At 40.1% G+C, this 17,597-nt stretch overlaps 1 protein-coding gene across 1 annotated transcript in view; it reads left to right on the forward strand.

Annotated features, from left to right (window-relative positions):
- The first annotated feature begins 3,380 nt into the window (after positions 1-3,380).
- Baiap2l1 (BAR/IMD domain containing adaptor protein 2 like 1) overlaps positions 3,381-17,597 on the forward strand; it is a 74,970-nt gene continuing 60,753 nt past the window's right edge. The window contains exons 1-2 of the mRNA XM_010642742.2: positions 3,381-3,401; positions 17,304-17,379. Coding sequence (XP_010641044.1) covers positions 3,396-3,401; positions 17,304-17,379 — 82 coding nt within the window. The 5' untranslated portion in view covers positions 3,381-3,395. The remainder of the gene's footprint in view (positions 3,402-17,303; positions 17,380-17,597) is intronic.

A 17,597-nucleotide genomic window follows, 5' to 3' on the forward strand; every position in this document is an offset into this window, starting at 1 on the left:
AAGGGGATAGTGAGAATCATGTACCAGGAAACAGCAGAAAGATTGCAAGGTATTGAGTATTAATCTGAACATCCCAGTATTTTTATAAGATAAGATGAAAATACAGAGCAAACAATATATTTTTTTCCTATCAAAAACATCCCTTACCTTAATGGGAAAAATATTTCAGACCTATGATAACATTGCCTTGAAGCATCCTTTGTTGTGAAACCTGAGTGGAGTGTCAGGGAGCAGTGGAGAGATTATACCTTCCACAGGTTTCAGGCAGCTTTTGAGTTTTCGTTTGTGACGTTATTTCAGTATTCAGCAATAATTTTTGCCTCACACTGCAAGGGAAGCATAATGTTTATAGAACTGCAGTGACTTTGATTGTTTTCAGCATTCCACACAGAAATTTATCCTGCAGGTAAAAATTATTATTAAAAGCTATACTCACAGTTTAAGTTGCCTAATGACAACATGCAAATATATTTTTATTTTTTGAATGTTTTTATTGAACCATGTATATAGTTCACTCAGTTGTTACAAGCTGAACACACCTGTGTAACCAGCACCCAGATCAAGAAGCAGAGCGTGACAACCTCCACTTCATGCTGTCTTCTACACCCTACACTCCTGAAATAGCTGTTCTCCTAACCTGAGATGGCACTTAATACATTTCTCTTGTTCCTTTGTAGTAAGATGGATTGGACCCAATTCTCTAATATGTCAGGCAAACATTCTACCACTGAACGACATCTCTGTTGTCCCTTTTTAAAATTTTGAGAGGTCTTCCTAACTGCTCAGGCTGTCCACAAACTTTCTGTCCTCCTGCCTCAGCCTCCTTGGTAGCTAGGATTACTGACATGTACCATTATCCCCAGTTTGTAGATCTGTTTTTGTTTGTTTGTTTTGCTTGGGTTTTTTTGTTTTTGTTTTTTTGAGATGGTCTCACCTTGTAGCTCAGGCTGGTCCTGAACTCACTATGTATCCCAGGCTGGCCTCGAACTCATGGCAATCCTCCTGCCTCAGACTTGTGTATCTTCTTTTATCCAGCATTCTTGTCAGATTTATCCACATCACTGGAGTAATTATAGTTAGTTTACTCGTGTTGCTAAGTGAGATTCTTTGTGAAAACATCACAATTCATTCTTCTCTTGATGGGCATTTAGATTGTGGACTTTACCAGATTGCTTCAGGATATTAAGACATGCATTCTAGTACATGTCTTGTGGACTTTGCCCCTTGGCTCCTGTGTATACACAGAATTGGATTTGCAAAGTTAAAAGGATTTGAATATTTAGCTTTAGCAGCAAGTACCAGACAATTTTTCAAAACAGCACCAGTTGACATTCCCACCAGCAGTGTATGAGAGATCCAATGTTCTACATCCTTGTCTGCAGTTGATATTGTCAGTTCTTTTAGTTTTTGTCATTATGATGAGTATGTGAAAATAAATACTTTAAATTCAAAACCAAACTAGGGTGCTGGGAGGCAGGAGGGTGGTAAATTCAAATACAGCCTAGGCAATTTATTAAGATTCTGTCTAAAAAAATAAAAGGTGATGTAGCTCAGCACACAGGCCCTGGGTTCAATCCCCAGTACTGATAGAAAAGATTTTTTTTTTTTCTCCAGACCTACCAATGATCTGTTTCTCTGTAGGATACCTGCAACATCAGCAGGAGCCCCAGAGGGGACAGATATTGTCAGAGACAGAACCAGGACCTAGGGAATATGGGTCTCAGAGAGGCCTTACTCTACAACTGTTGTAGCTGAATGCATCGACTGCATTTGGAAGGCATGTTGACAGCATAGATGAGCCCTATTGAAACAAACAGGATGGTTGGGGTAGCATGTGGAATTATAGTTAACCAAATTTTCTTGCTAACTGAGTAATAATAAAAGTATCTTTCTATGCCGGGGATGTAGCTCAGTGGTAGAGTGCCTTGCTTGCTAGATTCCCAGTACAAAAAAAAAAAGTACCTTTCCCTTTAATGTGACTTTTCTTGGAAATGTACCTACTTTACTGTTATTAGCACAACAGACTAGTTTTTAAAATCATTTCATTGACCTAGGGATGAATAGCAATGACTGATATTCTAAATAGACATCAATCATCTTAATCGGGGACCAAAACATCCCTAGCTAGCCCATACCTCTGGGAAATCCATGTACACTTCCCCATTTGATCTCCATTTAATCAATATTACCTGGGCAACTATACCATAATCTTATTGGTTGGTCACAATTTTGTTCCACCTCATGCCCACCTTGTGATTTTTCCATCAGATCTTAGAGTTTTGTCCCACTTTGTACCTGTCTCACCTCATGGCTTTGCCCCATAAAACACCTTTGAGAAGCAATGTGAGTGGGCAACCCACTTTCTTTTCCCCCTTCTGTCTTAGACAGGAGCTATCTTTCAATAAATTCTTCCTATTAAGTAATAATAATAACAATTTCATTGAGCTACAGATCAATCAAGATTACAGGACTAGTACTTCCTAAAAGAAGTACTTTTGAGCCTTAACAGGTACAATATAAATGTACATGCTGGAGAACAAGTCTCCAGAATTACACTTTTCTGCATCTTCCACAGTCATTCATATATTTTATATTTTTTTGTGTGTGTATGTATTATGTTTAGTCTTGGAAGCTTTTAAAAACTATTTTTATCATATTAGAATATTTCCAAAATTTCTATGAAAATTTATAACAAAAATGAGCTACCCAGAAACACACAGCCCAGAGATAACACTGACTCACCATCATCTTTTCCATTGTTTTCAGCTCATATCTCAGTGTCAGGGCTTCATCATCTTGATGACTCCACAGTACTACATTTTTCATTGTAAGTTATTGATCCAGCCCCTCTTCTTGGATATAGCTTGGTGCCAGGTCTTTGCTGCTAAAGCACTGCAGTGGGCATCACTGCAGGTAAAGCTTTGCCCAAGTCCATGATGTTTACCAAAATCTAAATCCCCAGAAGGGCGCTGTAGGTCAAAGGGTGGGTGCATTTTAAAGTATATTTGCTTCACATTGCAAAATGCCTTCCAGAAAATACACACCAAATTTTACCAAATCTGCATTGTGTGAGAGCATACCTTTCCCTGAACTCCAACCAGCAAAGTAGATCTTAAAAAGACTTCTTGTAGCCCATAGTAGATGTATGTGTCTTTACAATAGTAAAACATATATAACTATAAAGTATAGAATACAGACATTGTCCAGAACACCCAAAATTTCAAACTCGTGGATATGGACAGGGTGATTACAGCTCTTTGACCCCTCAGACCTATTTACTAAGGTCTTATTTTCTATTTCTGCATATTTGTGTTTGCCTGACCTTGAGTCTTTCTGGTTTATCCTCACTTTAGTGACTGAGTTCTGGTTGTAGCAGCCTCCTCAGACCCTTGCGGATGAAGGTGAGGCGCATATAAGTGAGGGAAAATGTTGAAAAATATTGCCAGCATGTGTTCCCAAACTAGGGCACAAAATAGATGAGTGCCCGCAGAGATCTGTAGGATCCCGTATGGCCTGCCAGAGCCGTGTGAGGTTTAGAGAGAACAGGGAGATCAAGTAGTTTGTTTCTTGAATTGTTTATATTTATATGATGCTTCTGGGGTTAGGAAGTCCCTAAATAGTACCATTTACTTTACTAAAATTCTAAATGACTAGCTGTACACCTATCTGGAAGGCAGACTCAGACTTCTCATTTGTACTCTAACTTCTGGAGTGTTTACTTTTTTGTATGGGAGGGTTACGTTTTTATAGCATTTAACCAAAAGAAAGTAGAAATGGATAGATTCCATTTCAATTGGATATATTGGAACTAAGCTAAAATTTGTCATTGTCTACCTGTGTTGTGTAAATTAATCTTTCAAAGATAAAGTCTTAATGGTTTTCTTTTAATTTTCACATTATAGAAATGACTTTTAATATGTGGTAATCTGAGACTACAAATGCAACAAAAAAAATAACAAAAATGTTCAATTCCAGTTCTTAAAACCATTTTTTAAGTCTCATTTTTGCTGCAAGCAGCTGATCCCTTTCAAGGTACAACTGAATCCTGGAAAGGTATAGAAGTGTTAATAACCTGTCATAAATATGGAAAAGATCCTCTGAATCGGCACACTGTGTAGAACAGTCTTGCGGGGTGAGGATGGGGGTGGGAACACATGTGAAGCCCAAATGCCAGCTGTCCTAAGTTTCTTCTTTTATTTTTTTTGTGGTACTGTGGGTCAAACTTAGGGCTTTGTGCATAATAACTGAGGCATTGCTGAGCGACACCCTCAGCTCTACCAGCCATCCTGAGTGCAGAGCTGTCCACGTGCATCAAGAGGATGATAACCCTGTCAACTTCATATGCCTGCCAGATACGGGTGCCCAAGACTCAAGATAATACGTAAAATAATCCATTTCTGGCCACAAAAACTCAAGTGGCAGATCAAGAAGGTCACAATCATAAAACCTTCTACCTAGGTGCTGTGATTTATATGTGTATGACTGATTTTTGGCCCGGGAGCTGTGGTTCCATGGTAGAGCATTTCCTAACATGTACCAGACCCTGGGTTTGATTCCCACCACTGGGCAGGGAGATAATTTTAATTGATCAAACAGTGTCTTTTCTGAGAGCCTAAGTTTTCAGTGTATTTTCTGAGAGCCTGAGCTTTATCTTATACTTTGAACAGCCTGAGATAACATTAATCAGCTGTATCTGACAGACATTTAAGTGTGCAAACAAACTTTCAACATGGATATGTTTAAACTGCTCCTGTTAAGAGTCTCAGTCTAACTCTTGGGCCCTTTGAGAAGAATTTTTAGCTAACCACTCCATCCTTTTTGTTAGCCTAGATTTTTGTTTGTACTTGATTATTGTTGTGTTCTTCCATCTGACCTTATGCTTCACTTTTTTCGTCTGTCAGTAAAGATGATGACAGTACCTACCTCATGTGTTTGCTGTGAGGATTAAATGTGCTAAGACAGGAAGGCCCTTAAAGTGGAGTCTGGCATGTCATGGGTGTTCGGGAAATGTCATCGGCTATAGAGCTGCATGTGTTTACTAGACTGCCACCACCGTGCAAACACTGATTTTCATGTTCTGTTCTCTGCTAGCTTTGGTAACTACAGAGGTGAAACTGGATAAATATTTGACAAAAGAATAGTGTTGAAATCGTTGGCGCAACATTTTTCCCTCTCAATGAGCTGTATGCTCTTTAGGGTTTTTAAAATCCCTAATTCTGCTGGTGCATAGTACACACCAGTAATATCAGTGGGATATATACTGAAGATCTGTTCTTATCACACAGTTGTGACTGAAATTGTCACCTGTTCCTAGGCTAATGAGACTGAGACAGCACCAGCAATAGCTGCTACCCTGTTTCAAGCACCTGTCATCCTGGGCTCCCCACAGACATTCAGGCTTCTGCAGCCACTTTCTCAAGCACTCGAGCTGTGCCAGGCTTGGTCACTGCCAGGAACCACACTGCAGAACAGACCCATACTGTCTATGCTACTAGGCCTTGCAGCTAAATATGGGAACACAGTGCCAAGGTTTAGCACCTCTGGCCTTGCCCTTCCTCCCCAGCCTGCCATGGTTATTGATTGTGTTTCCTTGACCCTGTCCCACAGAGGTCCTGATTTTGCCAGTTCATTTCTTTGAAGTTTGTTTTGCATCAATCAGCATTGGAAAAAGGAAGAAAGGATTAATATATGTGCAGGTTAAGTTCTGGAAAATTTTTTAAGACAATTTGTAAGAAGCCTTTGGGAAGTTGGACATATGAGAGGAGTAGATGAAAGCCAAAAGTTGTATGTATTTTTAAAAATTTTGATAGTCTCACAGGAATCTGAGAAATATAAGAATTGAACTATTTTAAAATTGCTTGGGGTTTTTAAGCATTTCTCTGATTTTAAGGGTTCTGGTTTTAATAAAGAGCGCAGTGACTTGTCTCTGTTCACACTAGAATTATTCTAGATGCTACAGTAAATAGTGTTTAGAATGGACTGATGAGCTTAAAAAATAGCACTTGCTGTGAAGCCAGTGTACTTTGATCTGGTAAAGTTCCTGTGACCTGTTAAATACAGCACTTTTGGATTTCTAAACAAATGCAACCCAGTCCATGAGTATGTCTTTCCTATAAATTCATTGATTGCTTTTTATTCCAGGACACACCTTTTAAAAACAGTAACTGGGCAGGCAAGAACACTTAGCCAAAGGTCTAGTGTGCTCCTTCACAGTGCGAATCCATTGCTGACTTTCAAACCGAGCAAGGAACCAATTACTGCTGTTCCACACACAGACAAATGTAAATGCCACTTATCTGTGAATAAGTTTATATTTCTAAATTACATTCAAGTAACATTTTAAATAATGGCATTCCTTATTTCTTCACATTGATCTGGACTGCCTTGGTATTTTTCATACCTACCTCCCTGCGTGACCATGCATTTTTCAAGGGCTGGAACTCTTCCCTCATTCATCTTTGTATTTCCTGGGTTCAGCATAGGACTAGGCTCGACATGAGTAAATAACAAAGGTTGCACAAATGTATAATGTTGTTCTAGAGGCCCATGTGAGAAGGACTTTATTATAGAGTTAGTGGAATGAAACTTAAGGGTACATGTTCTCTAGTACCAGCCATAAGTCAGTCAGCGCCCCTCCCCTGTCATGAAAATACCAGAAAAGAAGGATATTTTCAGTTTCTGGTTGAAATGTTACTCTTAAAATTTACTCTGAAGTCTGTCGGCAGTCTTCCTTATACTAGAGTTTAGAATAAAAAGGATTGTTTCCATTCTATCAAACAAAAACATGTACTTCTTTCTCATAGATACTGTTCTCTCTGAAGATCAGAGTACAAAACTTGCTTGAATTCTGGGGCAAGTTTCCAAAAATCCCTTGACAGAGGTCAGTGTGTGCCAGACATTGGTCCAATTTTTGATAACTTTGCTAATTACCAAGACTAGAAATACCTATTTTGGGTTTTTCTTTGTTATATTTTATTTTATTTTGGTACTAGGAATCGAACTCAGGACCTTGCACTTGTGAGGCAGGCAGCGGAACCACTAAGCTAAATCAGTAAGATGAACCAAAGGATTTCTTGGCACTACCACAAAATATACTGTCACATTATAGAATCTTCTAGACTTAAATCCAGTATAATAATCTGCACTTAAACTATGAGGAAAAGTGGTTTTGAATGATTCCATCTATAGACAAATCTGAAACTTTTGGCCAGTGTTTAGAATAGAGTGAAATTGCAGCTGGGCATGGTGGCAGATGACTGTAATCCGAGCATTTAGGAAGCCGAGGCAGAAAGACTGCTGTGACTTTAAGGCCAGCCTGGAGAACATAGTGAAACTCTGTCTCAAAAAAAAAAAAAAAAAGTGGAAAAAAAAAATTTTTTTTTTTTTTGTACTGAGGATCAAACTCACGCCCTTGTGCTTGTAAGGCAGGTGCTGAGCTAGATCCCCAGCCCATTTTCTAGTTTCTAAATAGGTTCAGATCATGATTTTTTTTTCCAGATAGGTCTATCAGATTATCATGAAGTTTGAATACCTGTACATGATTCTCCTTCCATATTATTTTTAAAATAACTAAAAACCTGGATTTAAAAAAATAACTTGGATTTTTATGCTAATGTAAGTGGCCGGATAACTTTAAGACAGTCTTAATTTTACCTAAAAGGTGGGCAGGGGATTTAGCTAAGTGCCGTTGCACCTGCCTCACAAGCGCAAGGTCTTCAGTTTGATCCCCGGTACCAGGAAAAAATAAATAAATAAATAAAAGAAAAAATTTTTTTTTTACGTAAAAGTTGCTACTGATTGCAGAACATTCTTAGCCCTTCTGGTGTGGGCCTTTTTCTTTGGCTTTAATGTGCTTTAGCCTCAGAATAGTTCTTGCTCCCTAATTGAGTAGGGACTAGGAAGTGTAGTTTGTCACTGAAGTCTCTCTAAGCAGTGCAGTAGAAGGGCCTGGAAATGTGACTGCCTGTGGTCATACAGTGCCTTTCTGGATGATCACACTGGTTGCTTGATTGGTTCTTAGGGAGCTCAGGATCTAAAAGGTGCACCTGGAACTCTGAGAACATTCTTCTTTGAGCAGCCAGCCCCAGAGGGATGTCACTGCACTTCACTGCCCCTTGGATCCTTGTGCTCAGGCCGCATGGCTTGGGGCAGATCCATGTGAGTCTCTGAGCTTCCTTTCTAGCCTGACTGTTGCTCACTGGAGGACCATTTTTGCAAAAATAATTCTGTGTAGACCAACACCCGGATTATAGTTGAAGAGGGGAAAGGAAAAATTAAGGTAAAATAATGTTTAAATCATGGTGACTGTTCAGGGGAGGTTTTTCTTTATGAATTGAAGATTTCCTGCAAAACTCCCCCTTTAAAAGCACACAGTCAGGATTTTTGCCTGGAAAAGCATTTGCTATACTCCTCCAGTCATAGCTGGAAAGACAGCTGCTAGTCCAGCAGAATTGCCCCAGAATGGATGGGTTATAATTTTCTGTTAATGGGTCAACTCAGTTTTCACCCTGGGACTGGAGATTGCTACAGACAGCTTCGTTTCACAGACCAAGAGTACTTTCCGCCAGTCCTGGTATGGTGTACATGAAGGGCAGGGGATGGCCTGCATCTCAAGATGTCTGGTTTTTAAGCTGGGCGTGGTAGTGCTTGCCTGTAATCCCAGCACGTGGGAGGCTGAAGCAGGAAGATCACTGAGAATATGAGGCCACTTTGGGGAAGGGGGAAAAATAAAAGACATCTGGCTCTTCTGTGGGAGGCTGGTTAGCTACAACCAAGGAACCAGCAAATATAGGTGGTTCTGTGACCATATCATGACATCAAGGTTGCAGAGTTCCTGAAGCCTTAGTGATCAAAAATTCTGCTTTATTTTTTTTAGAGCTTCATGTAGTTATAGCTTATTTACTACAAAATTCACTTATTTTAAGTAACCACTCGGTGGCACTCATCTTTCTCACTTCCAGTCCCAGGTGACCACTGATACAATTTTCTCTGTATAGATTTGTATTTTGTGGATATTTCATACAAATGGAATCATATAATATATGGAAGGGCACTGGGCATAGAACCCAGGGCCTCTCACATGCTAGGCAAACACTCTTACTACTGAGCTATATCCTCAGCACAATATGTGGTCTTTGTGACTGGCTTCTTTACTGAGCATAGTAGGATTTCTTCGCATTGTAGTGTGTATCAGAACTTTATTCCTTTTTATGGCCAAATAACATTCCGACATTTTGTTCACCAGTTGATAGACCTTTGGATTGTGTCCATTGAAGGTCTTCTCCTCCCCTCCTCTGTCCCTGTCTCTCTTGGTCTCTCTGTCTGTCTCCCTCTCTCCCTTTTTCTCTCCCTTTCTTTCCCCTTCTCTCTTTCTCCCCCTCTTCCTCCCTCCCTCTCTTTCTGAATTAACCCAGAAAATGCTGAGCTCCATCTCCAGCCTTTTGTAAGTTGCTCAGGCTCACCTCAAACTCAAGATCCTCCAGCCTCAGCCTCCCAAGCAGTTGGGACTACAAACACCGCTCTCAGTCGATATTCTTTTTTAAGAACTACATTATGCCAGGCATGGTGGCACGTGATTGTAATCTCAGTACTCCAAAGACCAAGACAGGAGGATTACAAGTTCTAGGCCAGCCTAGGCTACGTAATGAGACCCTGCCTGAAAAAAGGGTGAGGACATATGATTGCCCAGCTCTACAAGGTAATTTAAATGACACCTTGGAAAAACACAAGGTTTGGATGTAAAATTGACTAGAAATAGCATTTCAGATTTTGTAAGCCTGCTACACCTTAGTAGGTAGATGCCAGAGCCTTGCAGCTTTTGTGACTCTCAGATGGAGCTATTACTTTGAGCTAATGAAGTGAAAGCCAGTGGCCCCATTACCTCATGCTGAATTTGGCGGCTAATTGGCCCACTGGGCCGCTGTGTCTGTAGTGGTGTGTGCAGATGAGACTGTAGAGCTGAAGGGACAGCAGATCCACCCTTGAGCCCGTAGATCTCTACATAATACAAACTTCTGAAACTGTTGCTGCTGAGTGTAGTGCTGTGCGGCGCTGTTCCTGGTGCTGGGGATGTGGAGGGTTTATTTACGTGTAGTTTTTCCAAGGAGACAGAGTAAACAGATAAATACCATGTGAGGTCATTCATGACAAGCACTTGGAAGAAAGAGAAGCCAGGAATGGAGCAAGAGAAGGAGGGAGGCAGGAGGGAGGCAGGAGGGAGAAGGTGCTATGGCTGCCTGCTGCCATGGGAGAAGGGTCAAGGAAGAAGTTTGAGGTTTTAAGCTAAGACCAGGTGGGCTAGTTATCCAGAGCCAGAACCTTCAGGCAGGAGGACGAGCAAATAACAGTCCCTGCTGGGAAAGGGTTTGGTCTGTTCAAAGAACAGCCTAGCACAGAGCAGCTGGGACGGAGAGTGCAGCACCAACTGCAGGACATAACGTGTTCAGGCTTTTGGTGCCTCTTCCTTCCTGCCGTGTTGTTAAAAAGACAACGTCAAATATGAAAACTGAGGGTGAGCCCAATAAATTATACTAGGAAACCATTTTCCATTGCTTCTCTTCTCTGGCTTAGATATTTTCAAATGTATACTTTTTAAATGCTGACAAGGAAACAGTTAAGGTACTGTCCTAGGGGCTGGGGATGTAGCTCAGTGGCACCATGACTGCTTTGCAAGCACAGAGTCCTGAGTTCAATCCCCAGTACCAAAAAAAATGATACTGTCTTTGACCCATCAAACAAACAAAATGTATGGTAATACCAGCTGTTGGTGGAGATGGGTTAAGATAGTGTTTTGATGGAGTATAAGTTGCTGCAGCCACTTTCCTTCAGTTTGGTAGTACTGTATCTAACAAGATTGAAAAATCTGTTACATACTCTGTCCCAGAATTTCAGTTTCTGGGTAAATTCTTATCGATATGCACAAGGAGACATGTACAGTTCCTTGCTCCATAGTTGGGAGTAGCAAAATTTGTAAACAATCTACATGCCCCTCAGCAGATTAATAGATGGATAAAATGCAATACATTTGTATATATGAATAAAAAAAACTATCTTTAAGGAAGTTGGCTCATGGGATTGTAGAGGCTGGCAAATGTGAGATTTGTACAACAAGCTGGAGGGTGATGTTGTAGTTAAGTTTCTTCTCCGAGAGCCTCAGTTTTATCCTTAATGCCTCTCAATTGATTCAGTGATATCCATCCTGATTATTAGGGATAACTTTTTTCTTTTACTAAAGTCAACTATTGGTAGATGTTAACCACATCTGCAAAATACCTCCACACTAATACCTGATTTTATGTTCAATTGACTAACTGGATACTGTAGCCTAGCCAGAAGGACATTTAAAACCATTTAAATCCTCATGGGAGGATACTGTATAGAAATTAAGAATAAACTGTCCATGTGTATCCAGGTGCACAGGTCTCAGAAGCAGAATGCTGAATAAAAAGATAAGACATAAGTGAAATGCATTATAGAATACCATTTAAGTGTTTTCCAGTGTATAAAGCAAAGTTATCTATTAATTATAACTAAATATATCTGTGTATAAAAAGATGGGTTAGAAAGTGAGCAGAGGTCTTTAATTAGCAGCTCCCTCTGGGAGTGGGGTAGAATCTGAGACTTGCATTGGAGCGGTTAAGGATGCTTGTAGTTTTATCTATAGTACTTTAGTGCCTTTCAGCAAAGAGACCCTACATAATAGTGCTGTTGGTAATTCCTGTGGGACTGCAGGTGTCTGTGGATGCCCCGCCTTATTTTTTTAATGGGAAACAACAGGGAGGAGGTCCAAAATACTTGTTTGCCCAGGCAAGATGGGTCATATTATGATGCTATTAGGTTAATTATACTCACCAAAAATGGGTAGTAGGATTTTAAGAAAACACCTAAAAAGAAAATGAAAATACTGTAGAGAGTCCTATCATATTTCACTGGAATAGTGCTCTAACATCATGAAAGCATTTTCAACTCACTTTATTTCAGGCGACTGGAAAGAGCTATTGAGGCCTCAAGGCAAGTGGGAAGGTTAGTAGAATAACTGCCCTGACTAAATTCTGCTTCTTGCTGCCTAGAGAAGCTTCAGCAAGGTTCCAAAATACAGCTGGGTATGGTAGTCCACACCTGTAATCCCAGCACTTGAGAAGCTGAGGCAAGAGAATTACCATGGGTTCAAGGCCAGTCTGAACTACATAGTGAGACCCTACTGGAAGGAAGGAAGGAAGGAAGGAAGGAAAAGAAAGAAAATAAATAAATCACAGTTTCAGTATCTTATCTATAAAATGGGGCTAGTAACCTCAGTGTTAGAATCAAATGTGAGGTTAATATGGCACCCTTCTCTAGATCAGTAGGGCAAGCCCATGACATGCATGTTATTTGTTTTTCTTTTAAGACAAAAGATGTTAATGTATGAGTTGTTTTTCTAAACTGAAACCTCAGTATTCAGGTTTAATTGTAGTGTTGGTACTTTGCAATAAATAAGTGGGTTTTGGGTTGCAGTTTGGGCACTCATCTCTGAAAAGTTCGCTTCACTGCTCTAGATATTGTGTATATGATTTCTCTCATCCTGATGATATTTTGAGGTGAGAGAACTGATACCATTCATTTTTTGTTTTATAGAGAGAAAACAGACATAGCTAGATATAGCTTTATAAACAAGAATGTTTATCTGATTGAAGATTGGCTAATATTTTAGAGATTTTCTCCAGTAGTAGTAGTTATAATTGGTTCAGTGTGTGCTAAGTGTTGAGAGCTTTGAAGAACACATGGTAAGTGCTCCACAGGGCTGGGAGCGTCGCTCAGCGATAGTGTTTGCCTAACATGCATAAGGCCTTGGGTTCCATCCCTGGCACCACAAATAAAAGTCAAGTAGGTAAGTGCACCGTAGTGCTCACTTGAGCAGCACATGTACTAAGATTGGGATGATAAATGCTCCATAATGTTCAATTTTTCACCCTTGCTCCTCATACCCTTCATGAGGTGGGAATTACTATCACTTTTGTTTTATAGAGGATGAGACTAAGGCTTAGCAAGACAGTGATATAATTTGTTCTCTCAAAAAACAAGTGCATCCACTGCTATAACATTTATAGATTTTGGAATGCAAAGGCTGCATTGCTTTTTTGTTCCTAAGTTTAAAAATAACATGTACTTTAGCTAAAATTACTAGATTAATGGCTAAAAGCCAGTATAGAAGTGGATTTTCCACTGTTTAAAGGGGCCAAAATTTCTAGGAGAAAACCTTCTGTAGCTAAACCTAAATAACAAAGAATTGAACTATACATGTTGAAATTTTCAAGCCTAAAAACTCTTCTCTAAAGCTGGTTTTAGTACTTAAACTCTGCTTTTCAGCAGAATCATTTGGATAATGATTTGTGTTTGGTGTTTTTAAACGTTAAAGTTAATATATAGACATTGCAAGAATTATATCAAGAAATCAAATTACTTTCCCTTGATAAGGAATATACTTAAGAAAGAACAACAGCTCTGGGCTTCCTTGTGTGATTGCTTGTGTGCTATAGGGCAGAGAGGACTTTAAATTGGTCTCCTTTTATTTTTATCGTCTAGACACAGTCTCGTAAGAACATTATAATAATTTTAAAGAAGATATCATTAAGATCTGTCTTTTAATTAGAGAGTGACAATTTGCTTATGAAATTATTAGGTTTCAAAAATTATTGAGCTCTTCTAGATTGCCAGTGGGAAGGTGAAATGATACGGCCATTCTGGAAATAAGTCTGGAAATTTCTTCTAAAGTTAAACATACCTATTCTGTGACGCAGCAGTGGAGCTCCCGAGTATTTATCCTAGAGATATGAAAGCTTATGTTCAGACAAAAACCTGCCCATGAGTGTTCATATCAGCTTAGCTTGGAATAGCCAAAAACTCACCACAACCCAAATGTTCTTCGTTGTGTAACTGATAATCACACTGACACCCTCATGTTATGGAATACTGCTGACAAGAAATAAAAGGAATAAACTATTAAGGCACTCAGCATCTTGGATCCATCTTTAAGGGCATTGTGCTGGGTGAAAAAGCTACTCTTTACAGGTCAGATACTGAGCCAGGCATGGTGATGCATACCTGTAGTCCTAGCACTCTGGGAGTCTGAGGAGGAGGGTTGCAAGTTCCAGCCCAGCCTGGACAACTTACTGAGACCTTGTCTTAAGGTAAAAAGGGATAGGCATATAGCTCAGTGCTAAAGCCCTGGGTTCAATCTCTAATACTGCCAAAAAACCAAAATGAGTCAGGTACTACACAATTCAATTTATATGACTTCTCACAATAGCAAAATTAGATGGAACTTACCAGTCGCTGGAGGTGAGAAAGGGGGTGACTAGAAAGAGAACATACAAGCAATAACAATACCCCCATGAATCTGTGGTGCAGAGACTTGAGAAGAAAACAGTTAACAAAAGGCTTTTGAGTACTATAAAGTGGACAAAAGAGCAATGGCTGGCTCACAGGAACCTCAAGAGCCTTCAGAAGAGTGCAAGGGAGATCCTTCTCATTCTCTCATACACGCACAACTGTACACATGTGTGTGCACAAACACACACATACACGGACACAAGGCTGGAATAGAAGTCTGGTATACAAGGTGGTTGGATCCTCAGGCTCCCTGTCCCACCTTAGCCACTACCAGCAGCAGCAGCTCCCTCTGCCTGGCAGGTTAGAGACTTGAATATCACCAGGAGTTTGGGGGAACCCTTTAATGTGAAAGATGCTTAGTAAACAGTGAGGAAAAGTAATCAGATGACATGGGGGTCTGGAATAGAATAAAATACCAACAACTTATTTTCAGATATGACAAGATACTGCACTCATAATCCAAGAATACGAGGATTTTTTGGTGGTGGTGGTTTTTCTGGCACTGAGAATCAATCCCAGGGCCTTGTGCAAGCTAGGCAAGCATTGTACTGCTAAGCTACACCCAAGTCCTTTTTCCTTTGAGACAGAATCTTGCTAAGTTGCCCAGACTGGGCTTAAACTTGGCAGTCCTTCTCCCTCAGCTTCTTGAGTAATTACCATGCCTGGCTAGGAGGATACGTTTTAAAAGGAGCAGTCAAAGAACTTTAAAATGCTCTTAGAAATTTAAAATACATCAAAAGCTTAAATAAATAGAGTTGGAATGTCTAGAGGTATACCTAATCAAAGAAAATGAATCAGAGAAAAGCTAAAATAGAGAATAAATCTGATGTGTAATCTTCAGCAAAGCTCTAGGAAGAATGAAGAAAAGAAACAGGAACATTTTCCAGGCTGAAAGACCTGATTTTCCACATGGCTAGGGTCCACCAAGTGTCCAGTGAAATAGATGGAAGAAACACCCACACTTAGGCAGACCAGTATCTGGTTTTACAAAACAGGAATAAAGAGATGGCTTCCAGAAAATAATCTTTAAAAAAGGAGAAAGCCACATACAAATAAAAGGAAAGCTGACTTCTCAGCAGCAAAATTGGATGCTAGAAACAGTGGAGCAACGTCTTAAAAAATCTAAGAAAATATTGCAATCTCTCACACTCTACCCAGCAAAATATCAAATAAATGTCAAAGTGAAGGTAATTTCAAACACGGGGACATAGGTTCTCTTTCACGTTTCATTTCTTAGATCATTTGGGGGGAATGACCTGTAGCAGAAAGGAAGGAAGAATGTTGAAGATGCAGATCTAGCTAATGAGAGCTAATCACTGTCAACCAGAGAGGGGCACACAAGGATGACAGTGTGGCAGACCGAGGACAGTCAGGCCAGGCTGAGCAAGAGGACAGGGAATCCTTGTAGGAGGTTCTAGGGACAAAACATGGAATAAATTAGCTGACAGCTTTGTATATTTGAGAAACAGTATTGATAAGCCTCTGCTAGATCTGACAGGACATATGAAAGAATTTAAGGTAGACACACAGAAACTGAGCACAGGGAGGGGGGATGAGACAATTATTAATCCCAGGAGAATCAAAAATGCTTTGCCAAGCTAGTCGTGGTGGTGCACACCTGTAATCCCAGCACTCGGGAGGCTGAGGCAGGAGGGTCGCAGCACGTTCAAGACCAGCCTGGGCTATACAGTGAGTTCCAAAGCAGTCTGAACTATATAGTGGGACCCTGTCTCAAAACAAACAAACAAAAAAAGCTTTACAAAAACCAAAAAGTTATGTTTAGTATATTCCTTACATTGTAGTGACCAGTATTGAGTCATAATCAACACTACTGATTTACCAGAAAAATGCCAATTAATTACTGTATATGGGAAGGATCGAGGGAGGGCAAGAGGGGTGGTATAGAGAGCTAGGTCCTCTGGTACTGTAGTAGAAACCAGTAATTTCTGTCCCAATTTGAGAAGTCAAGAATATTCAAAAGCATAAATAGAATAACAGCTTAATTACAAATATTCTTGGGAATAAGAACAGGCTTAGGAAGGGCTGATCCATGGGTCATTTTTCACTGGGAACCTTCATCATTGTTTGATAAATAAGGCATCATATGCTCTTCCAGTCTTAAGGGAGAACCTTTTTTTTCTTTGGTACCAAGGATCGAACTTGGGACCTTGCACTTGTGAGGCAGGCGGCAGAACCACTGTGCTAAATCCTTGGCTGAACCTTTTTCTCAGAAGGGTACAGGTATAAAGAATCTGCCCCTTTGGGTGTTGGGGACTTTCTCATTCTTACCTCCTGATCACTACAGACAGTGCGCACTTGGGGTGTAGAGGTGGCAAGACTTGCGTTCGGAATGATTAAGGCTGTTGGCAGTGATTAAGACTATGTCATAGATGAGACAGATACCCACAGTCACTGCGTTCTCAGTCATGAAGCCAGCACCATGGGAATGATTCATTTTCTGAACTTCAGACCCAGACAGAGGGAACGGAAATCTCTCCGACGTTTCTATTCACTTAGTAACCCAAACATTGCCCTAACTTTACATTAAGTTGAAATAGCTAGGTCACACAGACTTGTTTCTAAACAGGAGAATAGCTTCCTTTAACAATCTGCTTCCACCCAGGAGTGTGCCTGGCTCCTGGGCCCATAGTCCCTTGGGGCAGGGTAGGGATGTGACTCTGGCTGCTGCCTCCATTTATAGTAGGTTCTAGGCAGCCTTTGGGTAGCAGAGAGCTGCGAGGGTTCCACATACCAGCCACCTTTTTGTCAGGTGAGGAAATCGATGCACCTCGTGATTTTTATATAGCATTTGTGAGTGTGTGTACTGTATTGTTAGCATGCATAGGTATCCTAAGCCATACAGGGACAAAATCTGAAGATCATTTAGTCTACTATGTATTAATTTGTTTTTTTTTGTTTTTTTCTGTGTTTGTCAGAATGTTATGGAACAGTTCAATCCTGGGCTACGAAATTTAATAAACCTAGGAAAAAATTATGAAAAAGCTGTTAATGGTAAGTCTTGTTTTTCCAAATTGATCTATATACAGAACACATAAAAGTCACTCAGTAAATATATTACTTATTTTAAATGCTTAACAAGCAGGATGTGGTGGTACATGCGTGTGATCCCACCACTTGGCAAGCTGAGGCAGGAGGATTGCTGCATATTCAGGGCCAGCCTGAACTACACAGGAAGATCCTGCCTCCAAAAAAAAAAAAAAAAAAGCTAA

The sequence above is a fragment of the Fukomys damarensis genome, unplaced genomic scaffold (assembly GCF_012274545.1).
Source record: "Fukomys damarensis isolate Sample0158 unplaced genomic scaffold, DMR_v1.0_HiC HiC_scaffold_17, whole genome shotgun sequence".
In the NCBI taxonomy this organism is placed as follows: domain Eukaryota; kingdom Metazoa; phylum Chordata; class Mammalia; order Rodentia; family Bathyergidae; genus Fukomys; species Fukomys damarensis.